We start from the raw sequence: 25,410 nt of genomic DNA, 5'->3' as shown, positions 1-25,410 counted from the left end.
GGCAGCTACAGCTCCGATTAGACCACTAGCGTGGGAACCCCCATATGCCACAGGAGTGGCCCTAGAAAAGGCAAAAAGACCAAAAAAAAAAAAAAAAAGAAATTTAGAATGACTGTTTTGAAAGAATCTTTGACATGAGAGATGATAAAAAGGGGTACAAATTTTAGAATGGCAGCCATAAGACTGATTTTCAACATAAAACTGACATCTTAATTTCAACCATCTTGGAGGGTAGGTCTTTCCCTTAGGAAAGTCATGGGTTACATAGAACAGTCTTTACACAGTAGGCATGATGGCTCTAGAAGACTGGTTGCCATCTGTGACATGCATATAAAATTGCCACATGTGTGGACACATACGTGTACAGAATGTGCACTGGGAAATTCGGAACAGGAACAACTTAGTACATGACGCGTCTCATCCATGGCTCTGCTCCTGGTGCTTGATGGATACTTGGGAATCGCCTTTGACTCAGTGCCGTGTCTTTGTCACAATGCGATTATGAGAAAAACATGTACTTGACAAACGGTATTTGAACCCACATCCATCTCTACAAGGGTCAGAAAATGAACCAGACAGGAGGGAGCTCAAGACTGCAGTTCCTTGGAGGGCACTGCACATGGCAGCATTCCATGGATATTGGTGGCCAGAAACGGAATACAGAGGGGGTGGCCCGAAGTGGGTATCCTGGCAGGAGGCTTGGTTCCCGAAGGGCGCAAACCTCTCTTTCCGTGGGGTCTGCTCCTTGTGTTCCCAGGTTGGTAGCCTAGAGTCCCTGATGAACTTCATAGGGCGAGCTTGGCTTCGGTGCTTGATTGCATCATTATCAACTGGGAAGAAGCTGCAAAGCCTTGCCTTGATGCAGCATTTACTGCCGTGATCACGGACAACGCACCAGGGGAACAATTCATGGTTTGTAAGATGTGTTCACGTGGTTACCTCACCCTGGCTGAGACCGTCCCCTTTTCCTTCAGAGTCTCCCGGAATCTCCCAGAAGCACCGCGTGTCCACACTACCTCAGCCCCTGTACACACTGCCACGTTGGGCTGGGATGACTGTGGCCACGAGTTCTCTGAAACGCCTTCCCTGGAGAAGTGGGGGTGTCAGCTCCCCTCCCCCGCCCCCAGGATCTGGGTGACTCCGTGGCTTCTGCAGCAGCCGAACCTTGGGAGGTGATGCTGTGCCCTCTCCAGGCCCAGGCCTTAGTGGGGCTCTCACTTCCTTTACCTTGGAAGCCTGGGCTGCTGCGGAGGACGGCCGGCTGAGCTGAGGTCAAACCCTGGGTAACCACTGGTTAAATCCATCTCACCTGTAACCTGCCCTCACTCACCAAGGTCCTTTTAATTGTTGCCTTAAAGACCCTGCGTGCCCTCCACGTGGCAGGCAGTCTAAGCAGTGTTTCTCTAGAAACTTGGGATCAGCTGGGTCCAGCTCCCGCGGAGCCTGTTAAGACGGGCCAGGACCCCAGGACCCTCCCCTGGGCATGCGCCGGCGTCCCTGGACGGCCTCCTCCCTCGAAACCCCACCCTCAGCCCGTGGCCCCGCCCCCAGGTCCGAGCGCAGGGGCCGGTAGCCTAGTTACGCCTGCGCAGACCCTCACCCCTGCTTCCAATCGGGCTCCGCTTCAACCCTTCCTCGGCCCCGGGAGCCGGTCGGAGGCTCGCTGCGGGCTCTGCTGCCTGTGCATAAGCCCTCGCTTTGATGCAAACCTCGGCGTCCCCACGTCGAGGGTCATTGTTCACAAGGGGAGACCAGGTGGAGGGGCCCCCCCCGAGGGGGGTGCCCTGAAGACTCGGTGAAAAGATGGACCTGCCTGCGGTCCCCGCCTTCAAGTCATCCCAGGTGAGGTCCAGCGTCACCCAGCGCGGGGGACGGGGGGGGGGGGGGCACTCCTGCTGAGCGTTCCCCACATCAGCGATTTAAGAGCCAAAGAAATGATAGTTCTTTTTCTTCTTTTTATTGTGGTCAAACATACGTAAAATCTACCGTTCTAATTAACGTGGAGGGTACCGGTCACAGGCGGGAATTACGTCCACAGCGTTGTAGCACCCACCACCTTCCGCCGCTGGAACCTTTTCATCCTCGCAAACTCAAGCCTGTTCCTTAACCACGCACTTCTTGTGCCCCTTCCCCCAGACCCGAACGCCCACCATTTCACTTTTTTGGGAAGATTGTATTTTATTTCGTTTATTTTTTATTGAAGTGCAGTTGATGTGTAATATTAGTGGCAGGTGATTCCGTATTTTTACTAATCGTGCTCTATTAAATGTTATTACCAAGTAATGGCTTTAAGTCCTTATACTTTACAGTATACCTTTGTTGCTTATCTGTTTTATGCACAGTGGTTTTTATTGCTCAGTAACCGACACCATCTTGCCTCGCCCCCTTCCTCTGTCCCTGTTGGTAACCAGTAGTTTGTTTTCTGTATGGATGAGTCTTTTTCTGTCTTGCTATAGAAATTCATTTGTATTAGTTTTTAGATTCCACATGAGTGATATCGTACAGTACTTGTCTTTCTCGGACTTAATTTCACTGAGCATAATATTCTCTAGGTCTTTCTACATTGCTACAAATGGCAGTATTTTCTTTTTTATAGCTGAATAATATTCCACTGGTTTAAGATGTGTATCTGTGTATATATATACACTCGTGCACACACACACACACAATTGTATTTTGATGGACACTTGGGTTTCTCCCATGTCTTGGATTGTAAATAGCGCTGCTGTGAGGTGCGTGGATCTTTTCCAATTGGTGTTTTCATTTTTTTCTGGATACACACCTGGCAGTGGAATTGCTGGGTCATGTTTGAGTTGTGTTTTTTGTTTTTGGAGGAAATTTGCAAACTTTTCCATAGTGACTGAACCAATTTACACTGCTGCCAATAGTATAAGAGGGTTCGTTTTTCTCTGCATTCTCTCCAGCATCTATTATTTGTAGACTTTTCGATGATGGCCATTCTAACAGGTGTGAGGTGACAGCTCATTGTTTTAACGTGCATTTCTCTTGTATTGGCAACGTTGTGCCTCTTTTCACGTGCCTCTTGGCCATCTGTATGTCTTCTTCGGAGAAATGTCTACGCAGGTTTTCTGCCCTTTTTTTGATTGGTTGGTTTGTTTTGCTCTTGAGCTCTATAAGCTATTTATTTATTTGGGGTATTAACCTCTTGTCAGTCATATTATTGACAAATATTTTCTCCCATTCTATAGGCTGTTTTTCGTTTGGTCAATGGTTTCCTTTATGTGCAAAAGCTTTTAAGCGTCATGATGTCCTATTTGTTTTCGCTTGTTGTTTTTTTACCCTGAGGACATAATATCCCCAAAACATTGCTGCAGTTTATGTTGGGTATTTAGCCTGTGTTCTCTGTGTTATGGTTTCAGGTCTTACATTTGGGTCTTTGATCCGTTGTGGGTTTATTTTTGTATGTGATGTGGGAGAATGTTCTAATCTCATTGTTTTATGAAGCTGTTTAGTTTTCCCAGCACCACTTCTTGAAGAAACTGTCTTTTCTTCCTTGTATGTTCCTGCCTCCTTTGTTATAGGTTAACTGACCATAGCCGCGTGGGTTTAATTCTGGGCTCTCTCTGTACTGTTCCATTGCTCTATGTGTCTGTTTCTGTGCCTGCCCCTTACTGTTTTGATTACTGTGGCTTTGTAGTATAGTCTGAAGTCTGGGAGGGAGATAGTACCAGCTTTGTTCTTTTTTTCTCAGATGGCTTTGGCAATTTGAAGTTTCTGTGGTTTCGTATGAATTTTAGGATAATTTGTTCTTGTTCTGTGGGAAAATATCATGAGTATTTTGATACAGCCTTCTACTTTTTCCCTGCCTGAACTTGCCTATTGTAGGGATTTCATATAAATAAAATCATACACTGTGTCCTTTCGTGTCTAGCTTACTTAGCAGAAGGTCTTTGAGGTTCATCCGTATTGGAGCATTTGTCAAAATGCCTTTCCTTTTTAAGAATAAATAGTCCTCTCTACAGATGGGCTGCTTTGTTGGTCCATCCATCTATCCCTTGGATATTTGTGTTGTTTCCACCGCTTGCCTGTGGGGAATGAGGCTGCTGTGAACATGGGTGTGTAAATAGCGGTTGGAGTCCCTGCGTTCAATTCTTTGGGATATGTTCCCACAAGTGAAAGTTCTGGATTGTACTGTGCGTCTGTAAAAGTTTTCGAGGTTCCTGTTACTCCGCCGCTCGGTTCTGAGGTGGTTTGTTCTATGCCTGCATCACTGGTCGGCAGCATTCTGTTCATTTTCTCGTCTGTCTCCGCCGCTGGGCTGAGCTCCTCCGATGCTTTATTTGCATGCAGTGGCTTCCATAGCGCAGGGCAGTGTGTGTGGAACGTGGTTCTAGAATGAGTGAAAGGAGACTCTTAGGACCAGGTGTGATTTTAAAAATACTCATCAACCTGGCTGGCAGCGGGTACCGACCCTTCACAGCGGGCAAGAGCCCTGTAGGGTCAGGGAACATCTGTTCCCCCGGCAGGTGTTTCCTTTAGGGGCTGGGTTGTGGAAAGCTCCAGAAGTAGCGATGTTGCGGGTACCCGTATGCCCTTGAGCAGCCGGGGATGCGGCTTTTTGCGGCTTTTCGCGACTGGCGTGGCAGTATTTCAGCTCTGGACAGGCAGGCGAGGGCACGGTCACCGTGAAGAGGCAGGGGGTGTGGTCCTGCAGGTGCAGAGATGGAGGGGCAGGGGCGTCGAGTGACTTCCGCAAGGTCACGAGGCTGATACCTGAAGCCGGGGCTGTGACTCTTTGTGTTCTCCTGCCACACTGGCTGCCCCGCACACGGGAAGCGTGGCCTTCCTTGCGGAAGTTCACGGGCTTCTTGGAGGGAGGGGATTCGGGTGTAAACGCACATCGCACATCACGGAGCCCGCGGATGCCAGACTGTCATCTGAGAAGTGCCCCGGGCAGGGGGCTGGGGAAGGTGGCAGGAAGGTGTAGGCTTTGGGGAGGGGGGCAGGCAGCAGACAGCTGGGGGGTGGGTGGGCCTGGGCCTGGAGAGACCCCGAGCTCTGGCTGAGGTGGCCATTGTCCCTGGGCGAGACGCCCGCGGGCGCCTCTCTGGGTGCTTGTGTGTATGGCTGCGGGGCCATCGAGTCACCTAAGGTTTCAGAGGTTATCTGAGAAGAGAGGGACCGTGGCGTCTGCTGAGTGAGACCAAGCCACCTGCGGGGCCGAGGGGCCTGGTCAACCTCTGCTGTGACTGAGCGCTGCTGCCCCAAATGCCCCCCCATGATGGTGGGAGGGGGCCTTGGGGAGGTGATGAGGCCATGAGGTGGGATGGGGGCTTTTACAGAGGAGACCCAGTGCTCCACAGACCGACCTGTGCATGAGGACGCAGCCAGGGGACAGTGACCTGGGGGAGCCTGCCCCAGACCTCCCACCCGTGTCTCGCATCTCCACTCCAGCCCCCACAACCACAGGACATGAATGGGCCGCCCGGGGCTGGGGTGTCCCCGGCCCGTGCTGGGCCTCTGGCGTCCAGCCCTGTGTTTCCTGTTCGGGGTGTGTCACCCCCTCCCCGGGAGCTGAGTCCGGGAGGCTGGGCCTTAGGTTCACCAGGCGTCTCCAGGTCGGGAAGGTGGCCCAGGGGCAGCAAGGAAGGCTGTGGGGGCGCCTCCCGGCTGAAGGCCCCGGAGGGCGGAGGTCAAGGTCCTTGTCGGTCCTGCTTCGAGGCTGGCCGGGAGCTGACGTGGACAGTGGGGCCTGGGCTCTGCCGCCTCTGCGGGCAGCCGTGGCCTTTCCGGGGAGCTTGGCAGAAAGGCTCTGGTCCTGGACCAGCTGTCTGGGCAGCAGGGACTCAGAGGGCCGTGCGTGGGTCCCCTTTGACACGCAGTCGCCAGGAGTGGGTGTTCTCTCTCCAGGGCTGAGAAGTGGGCGAAGCCCTCACCTGCTTCCAGGGCGTTGCTGGAGCTGCTGCCAAATTCTCCAGGTTACGATGTTGTGTCTTTCGTGTTTCTGCACCGCCCTGTCGACTCTGGTCCCTCTCCCAGAACCATCCAGTGACTGCCCTTATGCCCAATAGCCTATTCCAGAAGCGTCCAGCGTCTGCCTGGGGACCCCTCGTGCTGAGGCAGGGGGTCATGGCGCGCCCCCGGACCCTGGGTCCACAGCAGCCCACTGGGGCTGCTCCTGTCTAAGGTTTTTGGCCTCTTGAATCAATAGAAATGGCTAAGAGGCCAGACGGGGAAGTTAAGGCAAGGTTCATGGAGCCCCTGCTGCGGTCGGCGGCTTGAGAGGGGTTGACAAACACCAGGCGCCCCTCCTCGCTTGCTCCCTGATGGGAGGTGAGCTGGTTCCTTCTATGGGGTGAGGGAGTCCAGGAGTCAGGCCAGAGGGAGGCGGGGGTGTGCAGGGGGCATGCGCAGGGCCCTGTGTTTGCTCTTGGCTCCCCAGAAGGCACAGTTGGGTTTTTTTTTGGGGGGGTACCTTCTTGCCCATAATTTGCCCCAACTCTGCATGCATGCAGTTATTTTTAGTTCCTTATAGTTTCTTTGTGTTTTGTTCCTCGAGAGATGTTTGTTCTGGCGCAAGTGCTGCGGCTACTGCAGCAGGGTCTCAGGTCCCAGCCTGTCTCAGGGCCTGTCACCAAACACTGGAAAGCAGGATTCCATTAAAACGCTCTCCAGCTCAGGGATTAAACTGGCTTGGAGGTGGTTTCTTTACCTATGCACGAGGGGCTCCCTACCCCCATCCCATTTTAAATGAAATAGGGAAACAAATTCAAGGACTTTTCCTGCAGCATCTTTGCAAGTAATTTGCACGCTGCAGCTTCTCTTAAGAACACTGGGAGGGGATAAGAGGGGCCCGAGCAGCTTTGTTAGCGGCCGAAGGGCTGGTGTGTTTCAGCTCCCAGCCGCTCTTCAGACCCTGCATTCAAGGTGACCTGCAAAGCAGTGGGGCGAGCACCTGTCGCCCCTGGTCACGGGCCAGGTGGCCAGGTGGGCAGAAGGGCTTCCAGTGAAACAAAATGTCATGTATGCCCAGCTGTTTCGCTGGAAGAAAATCAGGAAGTTTCTCAGCAATGAAAGGATGTTGACTCAGAGCAGAATTCTTCCGAGTTAGGGGAGGAAACAGGTAGTGCTGTGCTTCGTCAGGACGCTACCTGTGGTTTCGTAGGAGCTCCCGGGCCTGACCCTCCCGACTGAGGCTCTCGTGACAGCCCTGCTCCCTTTCTCCACCCTGGACTCTGAGGTCAAGGACAGGGCGCTGCCAAAAGAGACAACGCTGAAGGCGGAGCTTGGTGGCCAACTGTCAGGAATTGTAACTCTGTTTATGTGCGTGGCCCACTGTGAGCAAAAGCTTAAGGTCTGGGAGTCGGATTGTGTGTTTGGTGCTTTGGTAGGTGGAGGGGTTTTATTTTGTCCTCCTCGGGGATAAGGTCACGTCCCAGGCCTCCATTTGCGGTCCCAGGTATAACAACTGCTCGGCTTTTCAACAGTGGCTGGCAGGTTCCCTTAAAAGGCTCTTACATGGGAGAGAAAGTCGGCACAGGACACTAGAGGCGGGAGTGGGCTTGGGCCACGTGTCCCGTTCCCGTGACTGCGCTTTGGTCTCTCATGTTGTCTTACAGTTTGAAAACAGCCGAACCTGAATGATTTTTCATGGGATCCTGAGTCCTTTTCAGACAACGAATCTAAAGGACATTGCTTTAGGGAGAAATGTCGGGTCAGCGGGTGGTCTTCACAGGCTCTTGGCCTCTTGGTGGTTCAAGTTCATTCCGTGAGCACATTGGCAAAGGCAGAGTTTGTAGACACGACCAAGAGATGGCAGAGGTTGGGGTTTAATGCTTTGCTGTTGATCGTATTAAATAATTTCATTGTGTGCAATTTTTATTAAAAAAAAAAGGGCCAGGAGTTCCTATCACAGCTCAGTGGCTAACGAACCCGACTAGGATCCATGAAGATGCAGGTTCAATACCTGGCCTTGCTCAGTGGGTTAAGGATCTGCTGTTGCTGTGAGCTGTGGTGTAGGTTGCAGATGCGGCTCAGATCCCACGTTGGGGCTGTGGCTCTGGCGTAGGCCGGTGGCTACAGCTCCGATCGGACCCCTAGCCTGGGAACCTCCATATGCTGCAGGTGCAGCCCTGAGAAGACAGAAGACCAAAAAGAAGGGGAAAAAAAAGGAAGAACAGAGGAAAGGCAGCGGAACACTGCCTGGAGCCTGGCCTCCTGGCCCCGCCATGCCTGGGGCTGCGGCCACCAAGGTCGCAACTGCCGGCCACGTTCAGTTCTGACCGGACAGGGGTTATCTGGAGGTTGGCGTCTGCGGAGGGACGTTGCAGTCAACTAACAGTGGCCAATGGAGAGGTTTTGGGGGTCCCAGACTCAAGCGTCCGCCGGAAACTGTCCCCAGGCCTCTTTGTTTCCTGCCCCCCTCATTCTGTCCTCGCCACCAGTGGGTGAAGTGTGGAACCGCCCAAACAAACCCGGGCGAGCGGGCCGGGGTCCAGGGCCTGAGGCTGGCCTCGGGAGGCTGCTCTGCCACGGCCACGGCCGGCTCTGGGCCCTCAGCTCCTCCCACCCGCCACTGGGCCCCTGGTTCGATGTGGCCTCTGCCCTATGGCCTGTGCATCTTGGGGTGGGGGGCCCCCCCTAGTCCATGGAGCCTCACCCGCCCACGGGAACAGCAGCGGTCTGGCCACTGGGCTTTAACGGAGCGGGGGATGGGGGAGGGGACACGTGTCCACCTGCCGTCTGAGCTTCTGCGGCTGGTCTGGGAGTGGCCCTGCCCTCGGACAGGTGAGTGGAGAGAGGCCTGCGTGCGTGGGAGCCCTCGGGAGGAAGACGAGGCCCCTGGCCACCAACACGGGTCCAGCGGCTTATCTACCCGTTTACACAGAGAACCGTGGGCTGTGACCATGGGGCTGCGCTGGGGGCCGCAGGCCGAGGGACGGTGACGGGGAGGCTCATGGAAGGTCCTGTTTTTCCTGTGGGTGGTTTGTACGCCCGCCTGGGGGGAGGGGGGATGTCCCCTTCTTCCCGCGGCGGGGAGGCTCCTTTTTCCTGGGGACATTGGGAGCTGCTTTCAGGGGCAGGGGGCGGGCTGAGAGCCCCTCCTGCACCTGCTGTTTCTGTGGTGCCTTCAGCTCAAAATAACCCCCCTGCCAGCACCGTGCACCCGGGGGTGGCATGTTCCGAACCCCTCGATGACAGCGTCTTGATGCCACGCGTGCCGGTGGAATGTGAATCTCCCACAGCCCAGTGTGCAGGGAGGCTGCGGTGAACCAAAGGGAATGAAGTAGTTGAGGGAGGAGACGACCTTCTCCGCTCAGGCTTCCCCTTTGCCTGATCCTTCGGAACCCAGTGTAGCCGCTTGGAGCCTCCTCTCACAAAGGGGGGCCTGGCCTCGGTGCCTCTGCAGACGTGCAGATGCCCTCCTGCCACTTAACAGCGATTCCGGCTGTCCGCTCCGGGGACAGAGCGGCTGTGTGTATATACAGCCTGTACCTGCTCGCAGACCTCCGTGTGACAGCCCCAAGTCCCCACGGCAGGAGCGTCTTATTAGCGGGAAAGACGTTCCGAAATAAAGCACTACGGGCCAATCCTTTAACAAAAGGTTTATTTGAGACAGGTTTCTGCAGACACACGCCGGTCCACAGGATTGATCAAAGCCAGGAAGCACGGCGCTTGGCAAACCCCCTCGAAATCCAAGGAAATGCCCTTCATTTGTATTCACTCCAGGAGGGAGCCCGGCTCCGCTACACGGCGCTGCTCGAAGTTAACGACCAGGGGACATTAATAGGACGTGAAAATGGCAACACTTCTCGAGGCAAGAACAAAACCCCGTGCTCCACCGAACAGCTCTCTGCTCTGCTGGGAGCCAATTAAACGCGCCCCGCCGCCCGCTCCTCTCTGCATAAGCAGATTAAAACCTCCGTGGCGCAGATGGTATTGTCGCGATCGGGCACAGATGTGACAGCAGAGCACGTGGCTGCGCCCGCGTGAGAAAGATACCACCAGGACCGGCCCTTCGAACAGCACGAGGGTGACCGGCTGCCGAGGTGGCCTGGATGGGGAGCTGGGGGGCTCTCTGCCCAGCACCCGAGGTCAGGGTCATGGGTGGGGGGGAATAGGACTTGGGTGGCTTTTATTAAGGAAAACCTGGAAAAGTATTTCCTTGTGCAGGGATCTTGTTGGAACGAGAGAAACTCAATGACAAAGCAGGCGTCTTTTTCTCAGTTCTGGAATTGGCCCTGACTGCTTTGCGGAGGTGTGTGCCAAGCCCCAAGGACCTCAAGGACTCACCTGCCAGCAGTCCCGTGGGACTGGGCTCCTGCCTGCCCCTGGCCCTTTGCCCTCCACTACGGCGCTGGCCTCTGAAGGGCACTCGATGGGCTCTCTTGAGCCCTGCGTTTCCTGGGCGGGTTATTTGGACAGCGCCGGTCCTTGAACTCCTCCTTCCTCTTCCTGTCATAAATCAAAGCCACCTGACACTTGTGCCCGACTCTCCACGCACAGGTCCCCTTTCTTTTTTTGGCCAGATCAGGAGAAAAGCCAGGGTGTAGGGGGCGGATGGCAGGGGCTTGTTTTTCTTGGTCCAATGCCTGGGAGTGGGTGTCTCTGAGGCGCCTGGGGGGAGAGACAGTCGCTTGAAAACGAGCCGGCCTGGGTGTGGGAAGAATCGCTCTTTTGTTCCCTGTCCGTCCGGGGAGCAGAGGTGCTCGGTGGAGGAGCAGCCGTGGGGGCCGCTTGGGGTGGGGAAACGGGGGTGCTCCCCCCTTCGCTGTTCCCACTCAGGGCCTTGTGTGCGCAGGGCCTTTCTTCCCACGGAAAAGGTCCCCGTCGCAACTCGTTCAGACCAGCAAACCGAGAGCGCTTCGCACGGAGCACGAGTGGGGGCCTGGCGTGAACGGAAGCTCTTGCGCAAGAGGCTGGTGGGTTTGCGATGCTGAGAAAGCTAATGCACGAGCCTGTGTTCCTGCTGGGAAGACGGATTCGTGTGCCGTCGCACGGGTTCGGGGGCCCTGACGTGGCATATGGCTCTTCAAGGGGGAGAGATGGCTCGCCTGAGGCTGCAGGGCCTCCCCCAGGCTTCCAGGACCAAGAACTGCCCTGGGCCAGCCGCTCCGCGACGCCCCTCTTGTTCTGGAGGGGACGCCTTATTTCCTCCGTCTCCATCACTCTTCGGTTTTCTCACGGAAGCATCTGCCTGAAGAAAGCATTGAATGGGAGACTCCCTCCTCTAGCCTGACCTGTGATAAACTCACTGCTTCGCCACGCACGCTATTATTTCAGGCTCTGCTGCACCACAGTTGGGTCACAATTTTGTATGGATCCCAGTAGGTCCAAGGCTGCGTTCTGAATGCTGAGGCTAAACCAGTCCTTGAATTCCTTTGAGACAATGACCTTCAGCGTTCATTCAAACCCTGGCTGCCATGGGTGTCGTTCTTTGGCTTGTCCAAAACTAAAGACAGCCATATCCTGCAGCAGTGTTTGCAAACATTCTCTTCAACCCGTCACCTTAAGACATCAATCTCTAGGAGCAGGAATCGGATGGAAAATATGCTTCCACGTGGCTCAAAAAAAAGATGAAGGGTCATTGTTATGACAAATGGAAATTATAGAGTTTCTTACAAAAAAAACCCAAAAAACCCAAAGCAGCCTCAACCGTAAAGTCTCTACCACCTGTCCATAGCGTTTCAGACGTTAATTATGCTCCCTTTGTTTTCCTTATTCACTTTTTCTTGACAAGCAATCATAGATTGCCACTGCCAGCTCCCTGCAGCCAGACCTGAAGCCTTGTCAGCAAAAAGAAAAGGCCAGAATTCCCACCTGTGATCTGCTGAAGCCCAGACTCCAAGTGTTAGAGAGACTGTCTTTTTCCAAAGCACAGGTTGTGCGAGGGAGTCGGGAGATGGGAGACTGTGACACTGGTTCAGAAGCCTGGGATGTTCCGCCTACAGATGGGCCAGACATTTCACCGACACCCAGAATGATGACACAGTGTCCGGAATGGCAATGACATGCTGACCCAGAGAGCCCAGCAGACGTGGCCGACTTCCTCTCCCTGCCTTCCGTTCCCTGTCCTTGCTGAAGCCTCCTGCCTGTGCTGGAGCCCGACGGGCTCACGGCCGGGAGCGCCGAGAGGCAACTCTTCTGCAGGGTCAGCCTGACGGCGACACACTCCAGCGAGAGTCGGCCGTCTCTGCAGCACTAGCCCAGGGCTGGGCCTGAGTGGAATCTTTCTCTTGAGCCCAATGCGGAGCCGGGCCCCGCAGGGCCGACCTGCCAGCCCCTGTGTCACCGTGTGACTGAGTGACAAGTGCCATGTGGCATCTCCACGGAGCTGACAGAGTGCAACTCAATCCTGTCCACCCTGCTCCCCCGAGAGGGCTTGTGTGTGACACCCTGACCTCAATTTAAAGATAGGACAACCGAGACAGCCCCAGCTACATATCAGGCGTCACACGGAGTGACAGGTGCTCCTGCTAGAAACCTTAGTCACGTGGCTATGAACGCGCTTGATCCAGGCGAGGAGAAAGGCATCCGAGGAACGCGCTCTTCTCTGCGCACCTCTCCCGGCGGCAAAGTCTGTTTAGTCTCCTTCTCAAAAGAACTGGGAACTACACTGCAACCTCTGAAGGATCCGAACTACATTTGAATGTGTAAAATAAACCCCCCAAAGCCCCAAGCAGGCGCGCGTGCGCACACACACGCTGGGATTCACACATCTGAGCCTGGAGGCTTCCCGTGCAAGGAGCCAAGTGTGGGACGGAGGACTGACTTTGGAGCCCCTTCTCCAGCTGGGCTTGGTTCCCGGGGGAAGCCAAGTGGTGAGGGTGCCCAACGGAGCTCAGTGTGGAGCTTTCCCCGCGGCCGCTCTGCACCTAGGCCGGCACCCTTCCGCGGGTGCGGGGAAGACCCCGCCCGGCTTCGCTGGGTTGACCGCAGGAGCACGTGTCGCTGTGACGGCTGCATGACCCTCACCCCCGACCACTCATCCTGCGGGTGCTCCGGTGTCTCACGTGTCCTACAGCTCGGGGAGGGGGGCCCTGCACTTCCCTGCCTTGGTCTGTGGGCCCCGGAGCCTCCCTGGGTCCGGGTGACCTCGGGAGTGAGGGGTTCCTGTCCTCAGGCAGCGCACATCACGCCCCAAGTCATCCCCACGCCCCGGAAGACGCGGGTGTTCCCAGGGGCAGCGGGGTCGGGAGGACGCCGAAGGCCTGCTGTTTTCCTTCTTCGTACAGCCGGGCCCTCCCCGGAGGAAATGGGCGGTGGGAGCCGGCCACGGCTGCCCAGAAGCACGTGCGTTCAAGCGGCCAAGAATCGGGGGTGGCGACCGCAGCGGGAGCAGAGGGCCTGCGGCAGGTGCTGCCCTCCCGCCGGCAGGCAGCCGCGTTCCCTCGAGCTTGGACCGCGGGGCTCCGCCCTGGGGAGTCGGCGAGGCAGCGCCCCCGTCGCCGTCTTGGATTCAGGGCCCCTGTGTCCGGAGAGCCGCCGGCCTCCAGCGCTGACGGGGGAGGAGGGAACACCGGTCAAGGTCAGAGAGGCCGTGGCCTCCAAGAGCGTGGCGCTCTGTTCCCGGGGAACCGCGCGTCCAAGGTCGCCGTGGGCTGAGGGCGAGGCTGTCTGGGCGTCCGGTTTGACTCGAAGGTTTCTGCGGGGAGGTGTGCGGGAAAGCGCCCTCCTTTGCGGCTGTGGCTCCAGCTTCCTCGCCCGTGTCCCCTCCCCGCCCTCGGGCCCTCGCCACCCACCTGGTCACTCCTCCTCACATCCCAGGGGGACACAGGGTCAGGGCTGTGCCTTCGTGGGGAGACATGCTGCAGATTCACTCCGGATCCGAAACGTGTGCTCAGCTCCTGGGCCAACAAGCCTGGGTTCTAATTGAAGCGGGAGCCCAGGTCCCAGGGCCTGGGGGCCAGAAATGCGAGCCTGACGTGCAGGCTTCCCTTGTCAGAAAGGGACAGAGACGCAGGAGGGCCATGCGGCTCCAGGCAGAGGCGAGGGGATTTCTCGCGTCCGTGTCCCTCTGGGGGCTGCAGAAGGAGGAGGAGGAGGGTGTGCGTCTGGGGGGTCCCCGCAGCTGCCACGCACCAAGCGCAGGGCCGGCCTGTGTGTGGGGGGGGGTCTGAGGGCGGGGCGCCGGGCCAGGAGGCACCTGACCAGGGCGCAGGGTGCAGGGGACAGTGGGGACACCATGTGCCCCCCCCAAGCAGGGAATGTGACTGAGCGGTTCACAGAATCGTTCTCAGGCCTACCACCCAGATACCTATTTTTGTGATTTCACTGCAATCAAGTTTATGCCAATTCATACAAACAAAGCGGGAATCAAAGCGAACCAGCAGCCCGCCTCGCGGGCCGTGTGCGTGCTGCCCGCGGACTCCCATCTGTGATCAGCAACCAGGAAGCCTGCGCGCCCCGCTCCGGTCCCCGGGCTGCGTTTCTCACGCGCCATAAAACTCTTCTCTTTCTCCCAGAACCACGGGGACTGATGTTTAAATGTGGGTGAAACGGCGTGTTTTTAATTTCACGCCTCGCAGAGCACAGTCGAACGCTTCGTAACAACAGAAACCAGGGTCGGGCCAAGCGCGGCGGCAGCGCGGATGGGACAGGGCCTCCCCTGCGGGGCGCGTCCAGGCTGGCGAGGGAGCAGATGACCAACAGAGGGGGGGGCTACGGCCTCGGGATGTGTTTTCCGGTGCTTGGGCTGCAGACACCGGGCTCCTCTGACAAAGGCGGGGTAACCAAACTGCCTCGCATTCAGGACCCCGGGCGCCGCGTCTCACTTCTTCCTGGACTTGCGCTTGGTGGTGTCGTAGGCGCGGACGATGGCCTCCTGGGTGACGGCTCCGTGCTCCTCCTGGGAGAAGGCGTACCCGTCTGGAAGAGGAGCACAGGGGCCTGGTTAGGGGGAGGGCACGCGGGGTGTAGAAGCAGCCGAGTGTCTGCACTCCGGCCTCCTGGCCTGGGAGGGGGTCCAGGGCCCAGACCCCGCCGAGTGGGCAGAGCTAGGGCAGCGCCGTGCTGACGATGCGATGCGCCGGGCAGGGCCCGGGGGCGGCCGGCGCTGCTTCCAGCCTGTGAGGCACAGACAGGGGGTCGCTGACCCGCAGGCCCCACTTTGCCACCACCAATCAGGGCAAAGGCAAGTTGCTCTGCACTGGGGATGCCCCTCAAAGCGGCAGGTCAGGGCGTGACGTATGACACTGCAGACATGCCAGGCAAACACAGGCTACAGGAAAGGCTGGTGAGGGGCGCCCTGTCCTGGGAACAGTCCAGTTTAAACGGGACGGACCGGGACTAGTGACAGACTACAGGGGCTTTAGTCGTGCGTGAACAAAGAGAAAGATCCCAAGATGAAGTCAAGAGGGATTTCCCCATTGGCCACATTAAAAGTGGCCACATTACAGAAAGACTGGTGTTTACAGTTGTCCCAGAGCCATCAAGGGGGCAGTGGGGCATGACCTGGGCACACGCAGCTCGTTTATTCCTGCCCATGGCCCCAGGAGGCAGGTGTTCTTCCCATTGCACAGGTGATGAGACTGAGGCACGAGGTGTCTCAGGATGTGCCCAAGGTGGTGAAGCCGGGGGCCAAGCCCTGGCAGGTGGGAGGCATGAGCATCCGTGAGCCCGGGGCGGGGGCCGTCCCTCCCAGCGGGCGCTTCCCACAGGAGGACACTTCTAAGACTCCCTCTCTGCTGACTGCCCCTTCTGGGTCAGGGGTTCAGGTGACACCTTCTCACCAAGCAGTGACACACTCAAAAGCCTGCCTCCCATCCACGTGTACTTACGACTTAGCACTGGTGCTGTCAGGTCCTCATACCCTTTAAAGGGAAGAAATGATGCCTAGGGTTCTGAATGATTTTACCCACTTCGTGTAAAAAGGAAGCTTCTGGACTAGCCACACTCACAAGATCGATGTGTACAAGTGTCCTCGTGGGGACGGGCCAGGCTGTAAACTGACTCTCCAGCCCGCGGGGACTGGCCTCCCAGCTGCTCCTGAGAGCATGCCTTCAGCCTGAGAGGACCCCAGGGCACAGGAGGGGCACCCCAGGAGGTGGGGCTTGTCTGCCAATGTGGCCTGGGAGCCCCTGCCGGCAGCTGGGGGCAGGGGGGCTGGTGGCCTTGGGAGTAAAGGCAGAGGAGAATAGAGAAGCCTCCTTGGCTCGCTGGTCTAGCTGCTCCCCTGCTTTTCTAGGGAGACCAAACCCCCAAACCATAGGGTCCCCCCACGGGGAAGCAGCCCCTCCAGCTGGTGTGGGGCAGCCAGGCTGCCGGATGGAGGCAGGTGGCTCCTGGGCCCCTGGGCCCCTGGGCGCAGGTGACCTGAGCTCCCTGGGAGCTGAAGGGGAGACGCCTCCTCTGGCCTCTGTGCTGCGGGTCGCCAGTGATGAGCAGAGGATGCGGAGACCTGGCTCCCTCCTGCGGGCCAGTCCCACCAGGTGCCCTCCGAGCAGTGTCGCTGCTGCCCGCCAGACCAGCTGCCTTTCCCGGGGGTGTTTCAGAGCCAATGCAGCAAATGGCACCGTCTCCCCTGGCGACCAGGCAGAGCTGCGTGGGTTGCCTGGACAGTGTTCGCCCCTGTCGCCTGCAGGGGACCTTTCTAGGCACTTCACAAACCTGATGTTTCTGTAGTGTCCTTGGATCCGACGTGCTTGGGATGGGACAACTAACTGTACCGCCTGGGGGACACTTCTCAGTGCCTAGAAGGGCCTCTGACCCCAGCTGCTGTGCGTGCACTTCCCCACGTGGCGCGGAGGTGACCGAGGGAGCGGACCCTCCCACGGCTCAGCTCTCATCGCAGCAGAGGCACGGGGCCCAGGGGCTGCCTGCTCTCCCTGCTGGGCTGTGACCCCACCATGGAACCAGGGCCTTTAAGCTGTTGGGCCGTCTTGGTTTCCTTTTCTGTAAAATGAACAGCCCGGACCAGGTGGGGCCCGGCTCTGCTCAGCTGCAACCCCCCACGTGGGCGCCGGGTCCTGGTAGGGGTGCCCAGGCTGCAGGGCGCTCCTGCATCAGCACCGATTCCCCCTCGGCTCCAGGCTGGGAAAGGAGGGGCCTGTCTTGACCCTGGGCCGGGACAGAACCACTGCTCCCCAGTCTTTCAGGCGTGGTTTTGGGGGGCGGGGCCGGGGCTGGCGGAGGGAAGGAACAAAGGGCACTCGCTGAGACGTGGAAGGAAACGTGGCCTGGGAACGGCCTTTCGGGAAGGTTCCTGAGCCCCTGGACGTGTCTCCGCCCTGTTCACACGGAGGGCACGCGGCCCGGGTTTTAGTTCAACTCCATCAGGCCCCACCTACGCGAAGCCAGCCTCCCTGGTTTCTGCTGCTGCTATTTGTGTCCCTGGCACCAGGGCCGATGGGCAGGGCCACTCAGCCACTCTGGGGTGGGAGGGGTCTCTAAGAGTCGTCAGAAGAGACGCACAGGGAAGCTTCGTGTCCCCCGGCCAGTCTCTCCTCGCCGGGTCAGTGGAGCAATCAGAGGTCCCCCAGTCGTGTCCACTGTGTTTCCAAAATGTGGAGCAGGAGGTTCCGAGCCTCAGCTGAGGTTAGTGGACTCTGAATTCCAGGATGAAAGGAGGGTGGCCTGCTGGGGTTGTCCTGCGGGCAGGGGTAGCTCTGTGACTCAGATAAACATCCTCCTGGCAGAAACCGGGCCTGGTAGGGTTAGCGCCCCACTGTAAGAAGTTTCCCCAGGACAGTGGGACCAGAGCCCACCAGCCTGCCTGCCAAAGATGCACCATCAGTTCAGCAGCTCCCGCCTGCTGGACCTTTCACTGCCCTCTGCATCCAAACGGGGACGCAGAGGAAGCCCCTGGCTCTTAGCATCTCCCGCCTTCCTGGCTTCAGGAAGTCCCGACAGCCAGAAAGGAGTGACGGCCCGGAGGAAGCACCCGAAGGACTTTCCCTGGCCGGCCTCCCATTGCTCTGCTTCCTGGGCGCTCAGCCACGGCCACGATGGGGGACAGAGGCAGGGAGGCGGATGGCAAGTGGGTTTCTTAGTGGTCTTGTCTTTTCCTGGCACGATAGCTGGTGAAGCACTTAAAATCATGTCTTTTTTTTATTATTTTGGGATGGAGCTTAGGTAGCATTCCTTTGAATCTGAACTTGGATCACATCTTAGGAAGGTAGCCACTTCCTGTCTGGGAAAAGACGGCTAAGGGCAGCAGAGATTGGGAAGACCGCGGGAACAGTAAGGAGATCAGCGCGCTTAGGAAACGCTGGGCTCGGTTACAGATTCTGCACGCGGGTGGCCCTGAGATGAGGGTTTTGCCTTCTGGTTTCTTGATGCCTGAGACAGCTGAGGAGCAAACCCAGGAGGGCCACGCGGAGGCCCCAGGGCACCTCTGGGTGTTTGGTGGCCTTCTCTGGTGGCCAGTGACAGAAACAGCCCCTGTTCTGTCCCGGCCTTACTCCTAGCTGCTGGATGCCTTTAAAATGTGTGATGGTAGCAGCTTTCTCATTTTTTATACTTGTTCATTGGAAACTTGTCTTTCAAAATATTGAGAGTTCAGAAAACGTTTTGTAGTTTTTTTTAAGCCCCTTTATGAGGCTCCCCCCGACGTTTTCACGCAACTGCTCTCAGTACGTCCCAGCAGGACGGGTGGGTGCCTGACTTGAATGTCCTCTAGTTTCCTTCTCTCGCTCTCCTGATCCTTCCCTGTCTACGCGGGGTGTCCTTCTCGAAGCCTCAGGGAGAGAAAGGAAAGTGGAAGAGATGGCACATGCATGCCCAGAGAGGGAGTGCTGGCTGGGGGCGGGGGGCAGAGGCCGCCCACACAAAGGGCACCTGCACGGGTGGCACCTTGTGCAGTGCAGCAGCTGGACTGGCAGGTAAGGCCACCAGCTCCTGTCCCTCTGGGCTCAGGTATGTTCCCAGGGACCCCTGCTTAGCAGAAACCAGGCCTGGCCTCCAGTTGCAGAGGTGGGGGCAGGGCACAGCCTTCCTGGAAAAGCACAGATTCCTCCCCCCCCCCCCACCCCCAGGGATTGTCATTGTTATTTTTGTTTTTTACTTTAGGGCCACACCCGGCATATGTAGGTTCCCAGGCTAGGGATCGAATAGGAGCTGTAGCTGCCAGTCTACACCACAGCCACAGCAATGCAGGATGCGAACCGCATCTGTGACCTACAGCACAGTTCACGGCAATGCCAGAGCCTTAATCCACTGAGTGAGGCCAGGGATAGAACCCACAACCTTATGGTTCCTAGTCAGGTTCCTTAACCACTGAGCCATGATGGGAACATGTTTTTTTCATGGTTGTAATGAATATTCCAATAGCACTGGGCTGACCTTGGGGGGAACCAGGTAAAAGTAGTACCACTTAAATCTTAGAATCCTGGTGGGGAGCTGACTCAAGATCTTCACTGCATCGGGATTTTAAGGATACGGATTGCGCCCTTCAGGCCTTGGACTGGGTTCGAGGCCAGCACCTACCTCCCAAGCTGTATTTGCTGCGGCCCCCCACGGAGGGCTCCTCCCTGTGAGCCCCGCCCCTCCCGGCTTGGCCCCGCCCGGGTCCCGCCCCTTGGCGGCCAGGCCCCGCCCCCGGGTACTCACGAGGCACCGACTGCTGGAAGGAGCCCGCCCGGAATAGGGTGGGTGGTGTCTTCCTGCTCAGCCTCTTCAGCAGCCGGTCTCGCTCGTTCATCCTGCGGGCAGATCACACACGGGGTCAGTGTCCGTCCTAGAGGACGGATGCCTCGCAAAGGGCTCCGTCTATGGCTTCGGGCGAAGCAAAACAGGCCTGGGCACAGCTGCTGCCCACGGAGAGCAGCATCGGGCTCCCAGCAGACGCCGCCCGGCCACTGCATGCCCTGCTCCCTCTCCCAAAGGCTGCTGAGCTGGCGGTCCACCCCCTTTAGATGCTCGCAGCCCGCCGGCCTCCAACCGAAGGGTCCCGCCCCGTGCCCTTTCGTGCCCGCCAAGCCCTCGGCTTCCCGGAGCGCCTGTCTTTCGGGCGACTGTCTGAAAAGCCTCCATCCCACCCGCAGCCGCCAGTAAACTGCGCCAGGCCGGGCCTCGCCCAGGTGCCCGGGACCGGCAGGAGACAAGTTTCTTTCTGCAGAACCTGATGCTTTTTTTTGAATCACAGTGAAAACGAAGGTGCGTTTTCTTTGCGAACCCAAGGACTAGGACTCCGGACACGATCGCCTCCGGGGCTGGCGGACCGCCCTGCTTTACGCCCACAAACGGAAGCGGGGCAGGCCGAGGCTCCAGCGTCGCCAGGTGGGCACAGCGCTTTGACTTCCTCCTGGTGGGGTGTCGCTGGGATTGCCCCAAGAGGCTGCGGGTGTGCTCCTTCACCGCTGGGAGCCTCACCCTCCAGGACCAGAGAATGGGGCTGTGTTCGAAGCTGGGGCCTTAAAGTGGTGATGACGTGAAAATGAGGTCACTGGGGTGACCCTAAGCCAACCTGGCTGGTGGCCTTGGGCGAGAGCAGATAGGAACCCTGAGAAAATACTTCTGCGGCTGCAGGCGCCCGGTGTGCGCTGCTTTGCCGTGGCAGCATCTGAGGCCCCAATCTGCCGCCTGTGGGACCTAGAGGGCTGGGAGTCGCTGCAGGGGCGGGGGTTGCGTGTGGACCGAAGCTCCCCCGGACCCTGTCCAGGCCTGAGCCCGAGGACGACTCTGTCCTGCCCTGGGCCCACTTCCCGGTCCCCCAGTGCCTGGCTGCTCCCAGTAGTCCTGGGAGCTGGCGTCACTGTGCACCTGGGTTTTCTGTCTTGGTTGGAAGGACGGTGTGGCCTCGTCACCACCTCGGGACGGTGGCTGAGGGCGCGTGAGAACGCCCCCTTCTCCAATCCCCACACGCTGCCTCTCCCTTTCCTCTTTTCTTCCAGGGGCCACTTAACCTCACTGCACTTTCTGAACAACTGCCCTCTCACAGAACTGGGCGGGAGGGCCGCTTTGAAACCAGCCATCCTGGTCGCTCACTGGGCGGCCGAGGACACAGGCCCTCAGCCTCACCACACACAGAGGTCACAGGACACGTGCGCTGGGCAGATGTCTCTACTTCCCCTGGGGAAAGGGGCTTGTGTTCTTTTTTTCTTTTTTAAATAGAGATGTTTCGAAACGCAGAAACCGGCACAGCGAATACCCGCCAACCCGCTGAGCTTCAGCCAGCGGGGGCACCATCCTTTGACCCCATGCTTCAGAGGGGCCCACTCCGTCCTGCGGCCCTTCCTCCCCCATGGTGAGGGGTCCATGGAGCCCAGGAGACAAGCCCACTGAGAGCCCACACCTGCCCCTCTCCCCCAGGCCTTGGAAGTCCCTGCCCGGTGACCCCCCCACCCCACGCTGGGATCCAAAGCCATCCTGATCCCCCCAGCTCTGTCTCCCTAGAAGTAGATCTTGCAGCCAGGGTACCCACTCCGAGGCCTGTGGGGCGGCTGGAGGGTGGTTCCAGCACGGGCTGTGTGGATGCGGACGGCCACGCATATCCCTCTCGGTGCAGGGCTGCGGGGCCCAGAGACCCTGGCCTTGGGCACTGCAGGCTGCCGGCAGGTATGACACTTGAGGTCACAGTTATTCATTAGCTTGACGTACGACTTTCACACACTCGGACACGGCCTCCGCTGGTTACTCGTGGACCAAGCGCTGCCAAGGTCCCAGGTGTGGGATCCACTTCGGGTTTTACTAGAAGGCTCACCGAGTCCTCTTATGCTCTGTGCTGATGCTATTCTCCCTTGTACTACAGCACAGTTAGAACTCTTTCATTCCCACGTCATGCTTTTCTCGCTGATCTGTGTATTCACAGTGTATAATCATGTTTTAAAACTTGTCTAACTAGCATGACACCATCAAACTCCCAGAAGAGCGCACAGGGAAACATTCTCTGACATAAATCTTTCTTAGGTCAGTCTCCCAAGGCAATAGGAATAAAACAAAAATAAACACATGGGACCTAATCAAACTTACAAGCTTTTGCACAGCAAAGGAAACCCTAAACAAAATGCAAACACATCCTATGGAATAGGAGAAAGTATCTGCAAACGATGTGACCAGAAGGGCTTCACGTCCAAAATATACAAACAGCTTAGACGACGCAACAACAACAAAACAAACGACCCAGTTGAAAAATGGGCAGAAGACCTAATTAGACTTTTCTCCAAAAACACAGATGGCCAACAGACACATGAAAAGATGTTCAACGTCCTGAATTACTAGAAGACTGCAAATCAACACTACAACGAGGTACCACTTGAACTCTGGTCAGAATGGCCATCATTAGAGAGTCTACAAATAACACCTGCTGGAGAGGGTGCGGAGAAAAGGGAACCCTCCTGCACGGTTAGTGGGAATGTAAGTTAGTGCAACCACATGGAGAACAGTATGGAGGTTCCTCAGAAGATGGAAAAACAGAACTGCCATGTGATCCAGCGATCCCCTTGCTGGGCACATATCTGGACAAAACTGTAAGTCAGAAAGATACATGCACCCCTATGTTCACAGGCGCACTGTTCACAACAGCCAAGACATGGAAACAACCTAAATGGCCATCGATGGATGAATGGATTAAGAAAATGTGGTGTATACACACAATGGAATACTACTCAGCCATAAAAAAGGGCAAAATAATGCTATTTGCAGCAACACGGATGCAACTAGAGATTCTCAAAGTGAAGTCAGTCAGATGGAGAAAGACAAATACCATATGATACCACATATACGTGGAATATAAAATATGAAACAAATGACCATATCTGCAAAACAGATTCACAGCCCTGTGGTTGCCAAGGGGGAGGGGACACGGGGAGGCTGGGGTTGGCAGATGGGAGCTATCATGGATAGGCTGGGTGAACAGGAAGGTCCTACCGTATGGCACAGAAGACTATAGTCACTGTTCTGGAATAAACCGTAATGGAAAAGAGTAGTTTAAACAGAATATATGCAGAACCGAAGCACGTCGCTGTTCAGCAGAAAGTAACGCTGGAAACCAGTTACACTTCAGTGAAATCCGGTGTCTAAAGGTCTCGTTACGTTTCCAGTTTATCCTCCTCCTTTGCTCCCTCTTTTCTCCTGATTTTCTTTTGCATCATCTACTCACTCAGAGGACTGGGTCTCTGCAGATGAACCCACCTTTTCCTTCTGGATGCTTCTGTAATTCTCTCTTTCTCTGGTGTTGTGAAGCGTACAGCGTTTCCTATGACTTGGTGTAGATTTGTTTTTATATCCTGCTCAGATCTGGAAAGCTACAATACCTTGAACGTTTACTTTCACTTACGAAAAATACTTTGAATACTGCCTCTCCCCAACTCTGTTGTTTTTTTTCTTGTTCAGGAGCTTCTACTATACATGCATCTTCCACATCTTAAAACCTCCTCCTGTTTTCTACTTCCTTTCTCCCTTTGGCTGTATCTACATTATTATTTAGCTGACCAGCCTCAAAAAAGTAAAAGTAGAGTTACCACATGTTCTAGCCACCCCACTCCTGGGCATATACCCAGGCAAAAGTATAATTCGAAAAGATACATGCCCCTCTCTGTTCATAGCAGCACTATTCACAGTAGCCGAGATATGGAAACAACCTAAGTGTCCATTGATGGACGGATAAAGATGTAGTGTGTACACACACACAGGAACATTACTTGGCCATGAAAAAGCAAAACAATGCCATTTGCAGCAACACAGACCTAAAGATGATCATATTAAGTCAGAAAGACAAATACCATATATGATATCCCTTATATGTGGAATCTATAATAGAACCAGAAGTTTGCACTGTGGCACAGCGGCTTAATGATGCAGCTTATTTCTGTGGGCGTGCTGGTTTGATCCCGGCACAGTGGGTTAAGGATTCAGTGCTGCTGCAGGTGTGGCCAGGGATTTGATCCCTGGCTTGGGAACTTCATATGCCATGTGTGCTGCCAGAAAAGAAAAAAAAAAAATGACCAAATGAGCTTATCTACAAAACACTCCGACTCACAGACATAGAGAATAGACCTGTGCTTGCCAAGGTGGGGTTGGGGGAGGAAGCACCGGGCGTTTGGATCAGCAGAGGCGAACACAGAGGATGGATGAGGTGCTACCATACAGCACAGGGAACCCACTTGATGGCCTGTGACGAACCGTCCTGGAAAAGAGCAGGAACAAGAGCACACACACCTCCCGCACTTTTCTGTACAACAGAAGCTAACACACTGTAAGGCAACTCTATATCCGTGAAATCAGCTGACCAGCGTGTTTCGTTTTAAATTCCCACCCTGTGCCGTCTCCGAACATCTTCCTTCTCTTCTGCATGCACCTGCTGGCACACACTACGCTACTCTTACTGTTTGATTTCCATGTCCGCAGACTTTCCTTGCATCTCCAGTTCCTGGGCAGCTGATACATAAACAGTCAACACCTCTCTTCCTGGGCTCATCTACTGTGTGCTCTCTATGGACTCTCTCTCCAGAGTTACTTTCCTTCTGCCTCTGCCAGGGCCCTATTTTTATATTACTACCTTAGTTCCTATAGCACGGGGAATAGTCTAAAATTGGACTTCGTACATAAGGTGTATGAGGTGTATGCCAGTTTCTGGTGGGTGATTCTTCCATCCATTTCCCTGGGCACATACAATTTTTCTAGCTTCAGTTTCACCAAAATAGCAGCCCTACAAAACCTGTGGCCTTATGAACAGGGTTGTGTTCCATCTCACATGGGACTGAGGTTTTATCTCCTTTCAGCAATGCCTGCACCTGCACTGCCACCCCACCCCAGCCTTTCCTGGGGCCTGAATCCCATGCAGCCCCCCTTACCCTGCTGGCCTGGATGTCTCTCCGTGACGGTACCGAGGCTTCCTCGAGTTTCTTTTGAACCTGATGATGCACTGAGAGTCTTTCTTTTGTTCACTTTTCACCCGGCATTTCTGCGCATGTGGAAAAGTCCCCACGAGTCAGCTTCATCTACCTCGCTGCGTCTGTCTGGACTCCATGAATAATTTATGTTTCCCTGTGACCCAGTTATTAGAAAACACGACAGCTCCAGAACAAGACCACAGAACTGTTCTTCCCCAGGCTTGCTATTTTTAGAAACCACCTTTTCTGCAGACTTTTAAGACAGCAGTGGATTGGACAAAGCTTTGGGTGATGAAAAGGGTATCAGAGCTTTTAAACGCACTCCACTGGAGGCATGTGAGGCACAAAGACCACTGGGTGCGAACATTATTAAAATCTCTCCTCCACAGTAAAATGGTGGAGAAGCTCAAGAGAGAAAGGGGTGATGACAATGTTTTATAATTTATAGCACTCCATTGTCTAGACATGGTCTGAAAGCCATCTGCTCACAAAGACGTAGGAAAAAAAGCTGAAGAAAAGACAACCAAATAGCTACCTTGGCTAATTCTGGTTAATGAGAAGAAGAGAATACAAATTAGCACAGGGAAGAACAATGGAGACCTATGAGATTTTGGTTTTAAAAAAGAGAACTCTTGACAAAACACTAGCAAGCCAAATGCAGCAGTAGAATAAAAAGATT

The 25,410-nt window shown here is 55.9% G+C and overlaps 1 protein-coding gene and 1 long non-coding RNA gene across 18 annotated transcripts in view; one reads left to right on the top strand and one right to left on the bottom strand.

The window, feature by feature from the left end:
- The first annotated feature begins 1,606 nt into the window (after positions 1-1,606).
- LOC146398484 (uncharacterized) lies at positions 1,607-23,554 on the top strand. The gene is made up of 3 exons (XR_014819014.1): positions 1,607-1,842; positions 20,045-20,178; positions 22,073-23,554. It is a non-coding gene; the product is annotated as an uncharacterized LOC146398484 (long non-coding RNA).
- LOC100523747 (phospholipid-transporting ATPase IB) overlaps positions 9,552-25,410 on the bottom strand; it is a 516,337-nt gene continuing 500,478 nt past the window's right edge. For all 17 annotated transcript variants that reach the window (XR_014818973.1, XR_014818972.1, XM_021065485.2 and 14 more), the window contains 2 exons: positions 19,510-19,601; positions 9,552-14,829 (listed from right to left, as the gene is read on the bottom strand). Coding sequence is in view for 15 of the 17 variants with exons in the window: in XM_021065485.2 (XP_020921144.1) it covers positions 14,732-14,829; positions 19,510-19,601 (190 nt within the window). In the remaining 2 variants the exon portion in view is untranslated. The remainder of the gene's footprint in view (positions 14,830-19,509; positions 19,602-25,410) is intronic.

Source organism: Sus scrofa, chromosome 11, assembly GCF_054392235.1.
Source record: "Sus scrofa isolate SSC_HxYL_T2T_F1_AM1 chromosome 11, Sscrofa_HxYL_maternal_Yorkshire_Landrace_v2.0, whole genome shotgun sequence".
Lineage (NCBI taxonomy): Eukaryota > Metazoa > Chordata > Mammalia > Artiodactyla > Suidae > Sus > Sus scrofa.
Note: the sequence above shows the minus strand (reverse complement) of the source record. Positions and strands in the feature narration are given on the sequence as shown.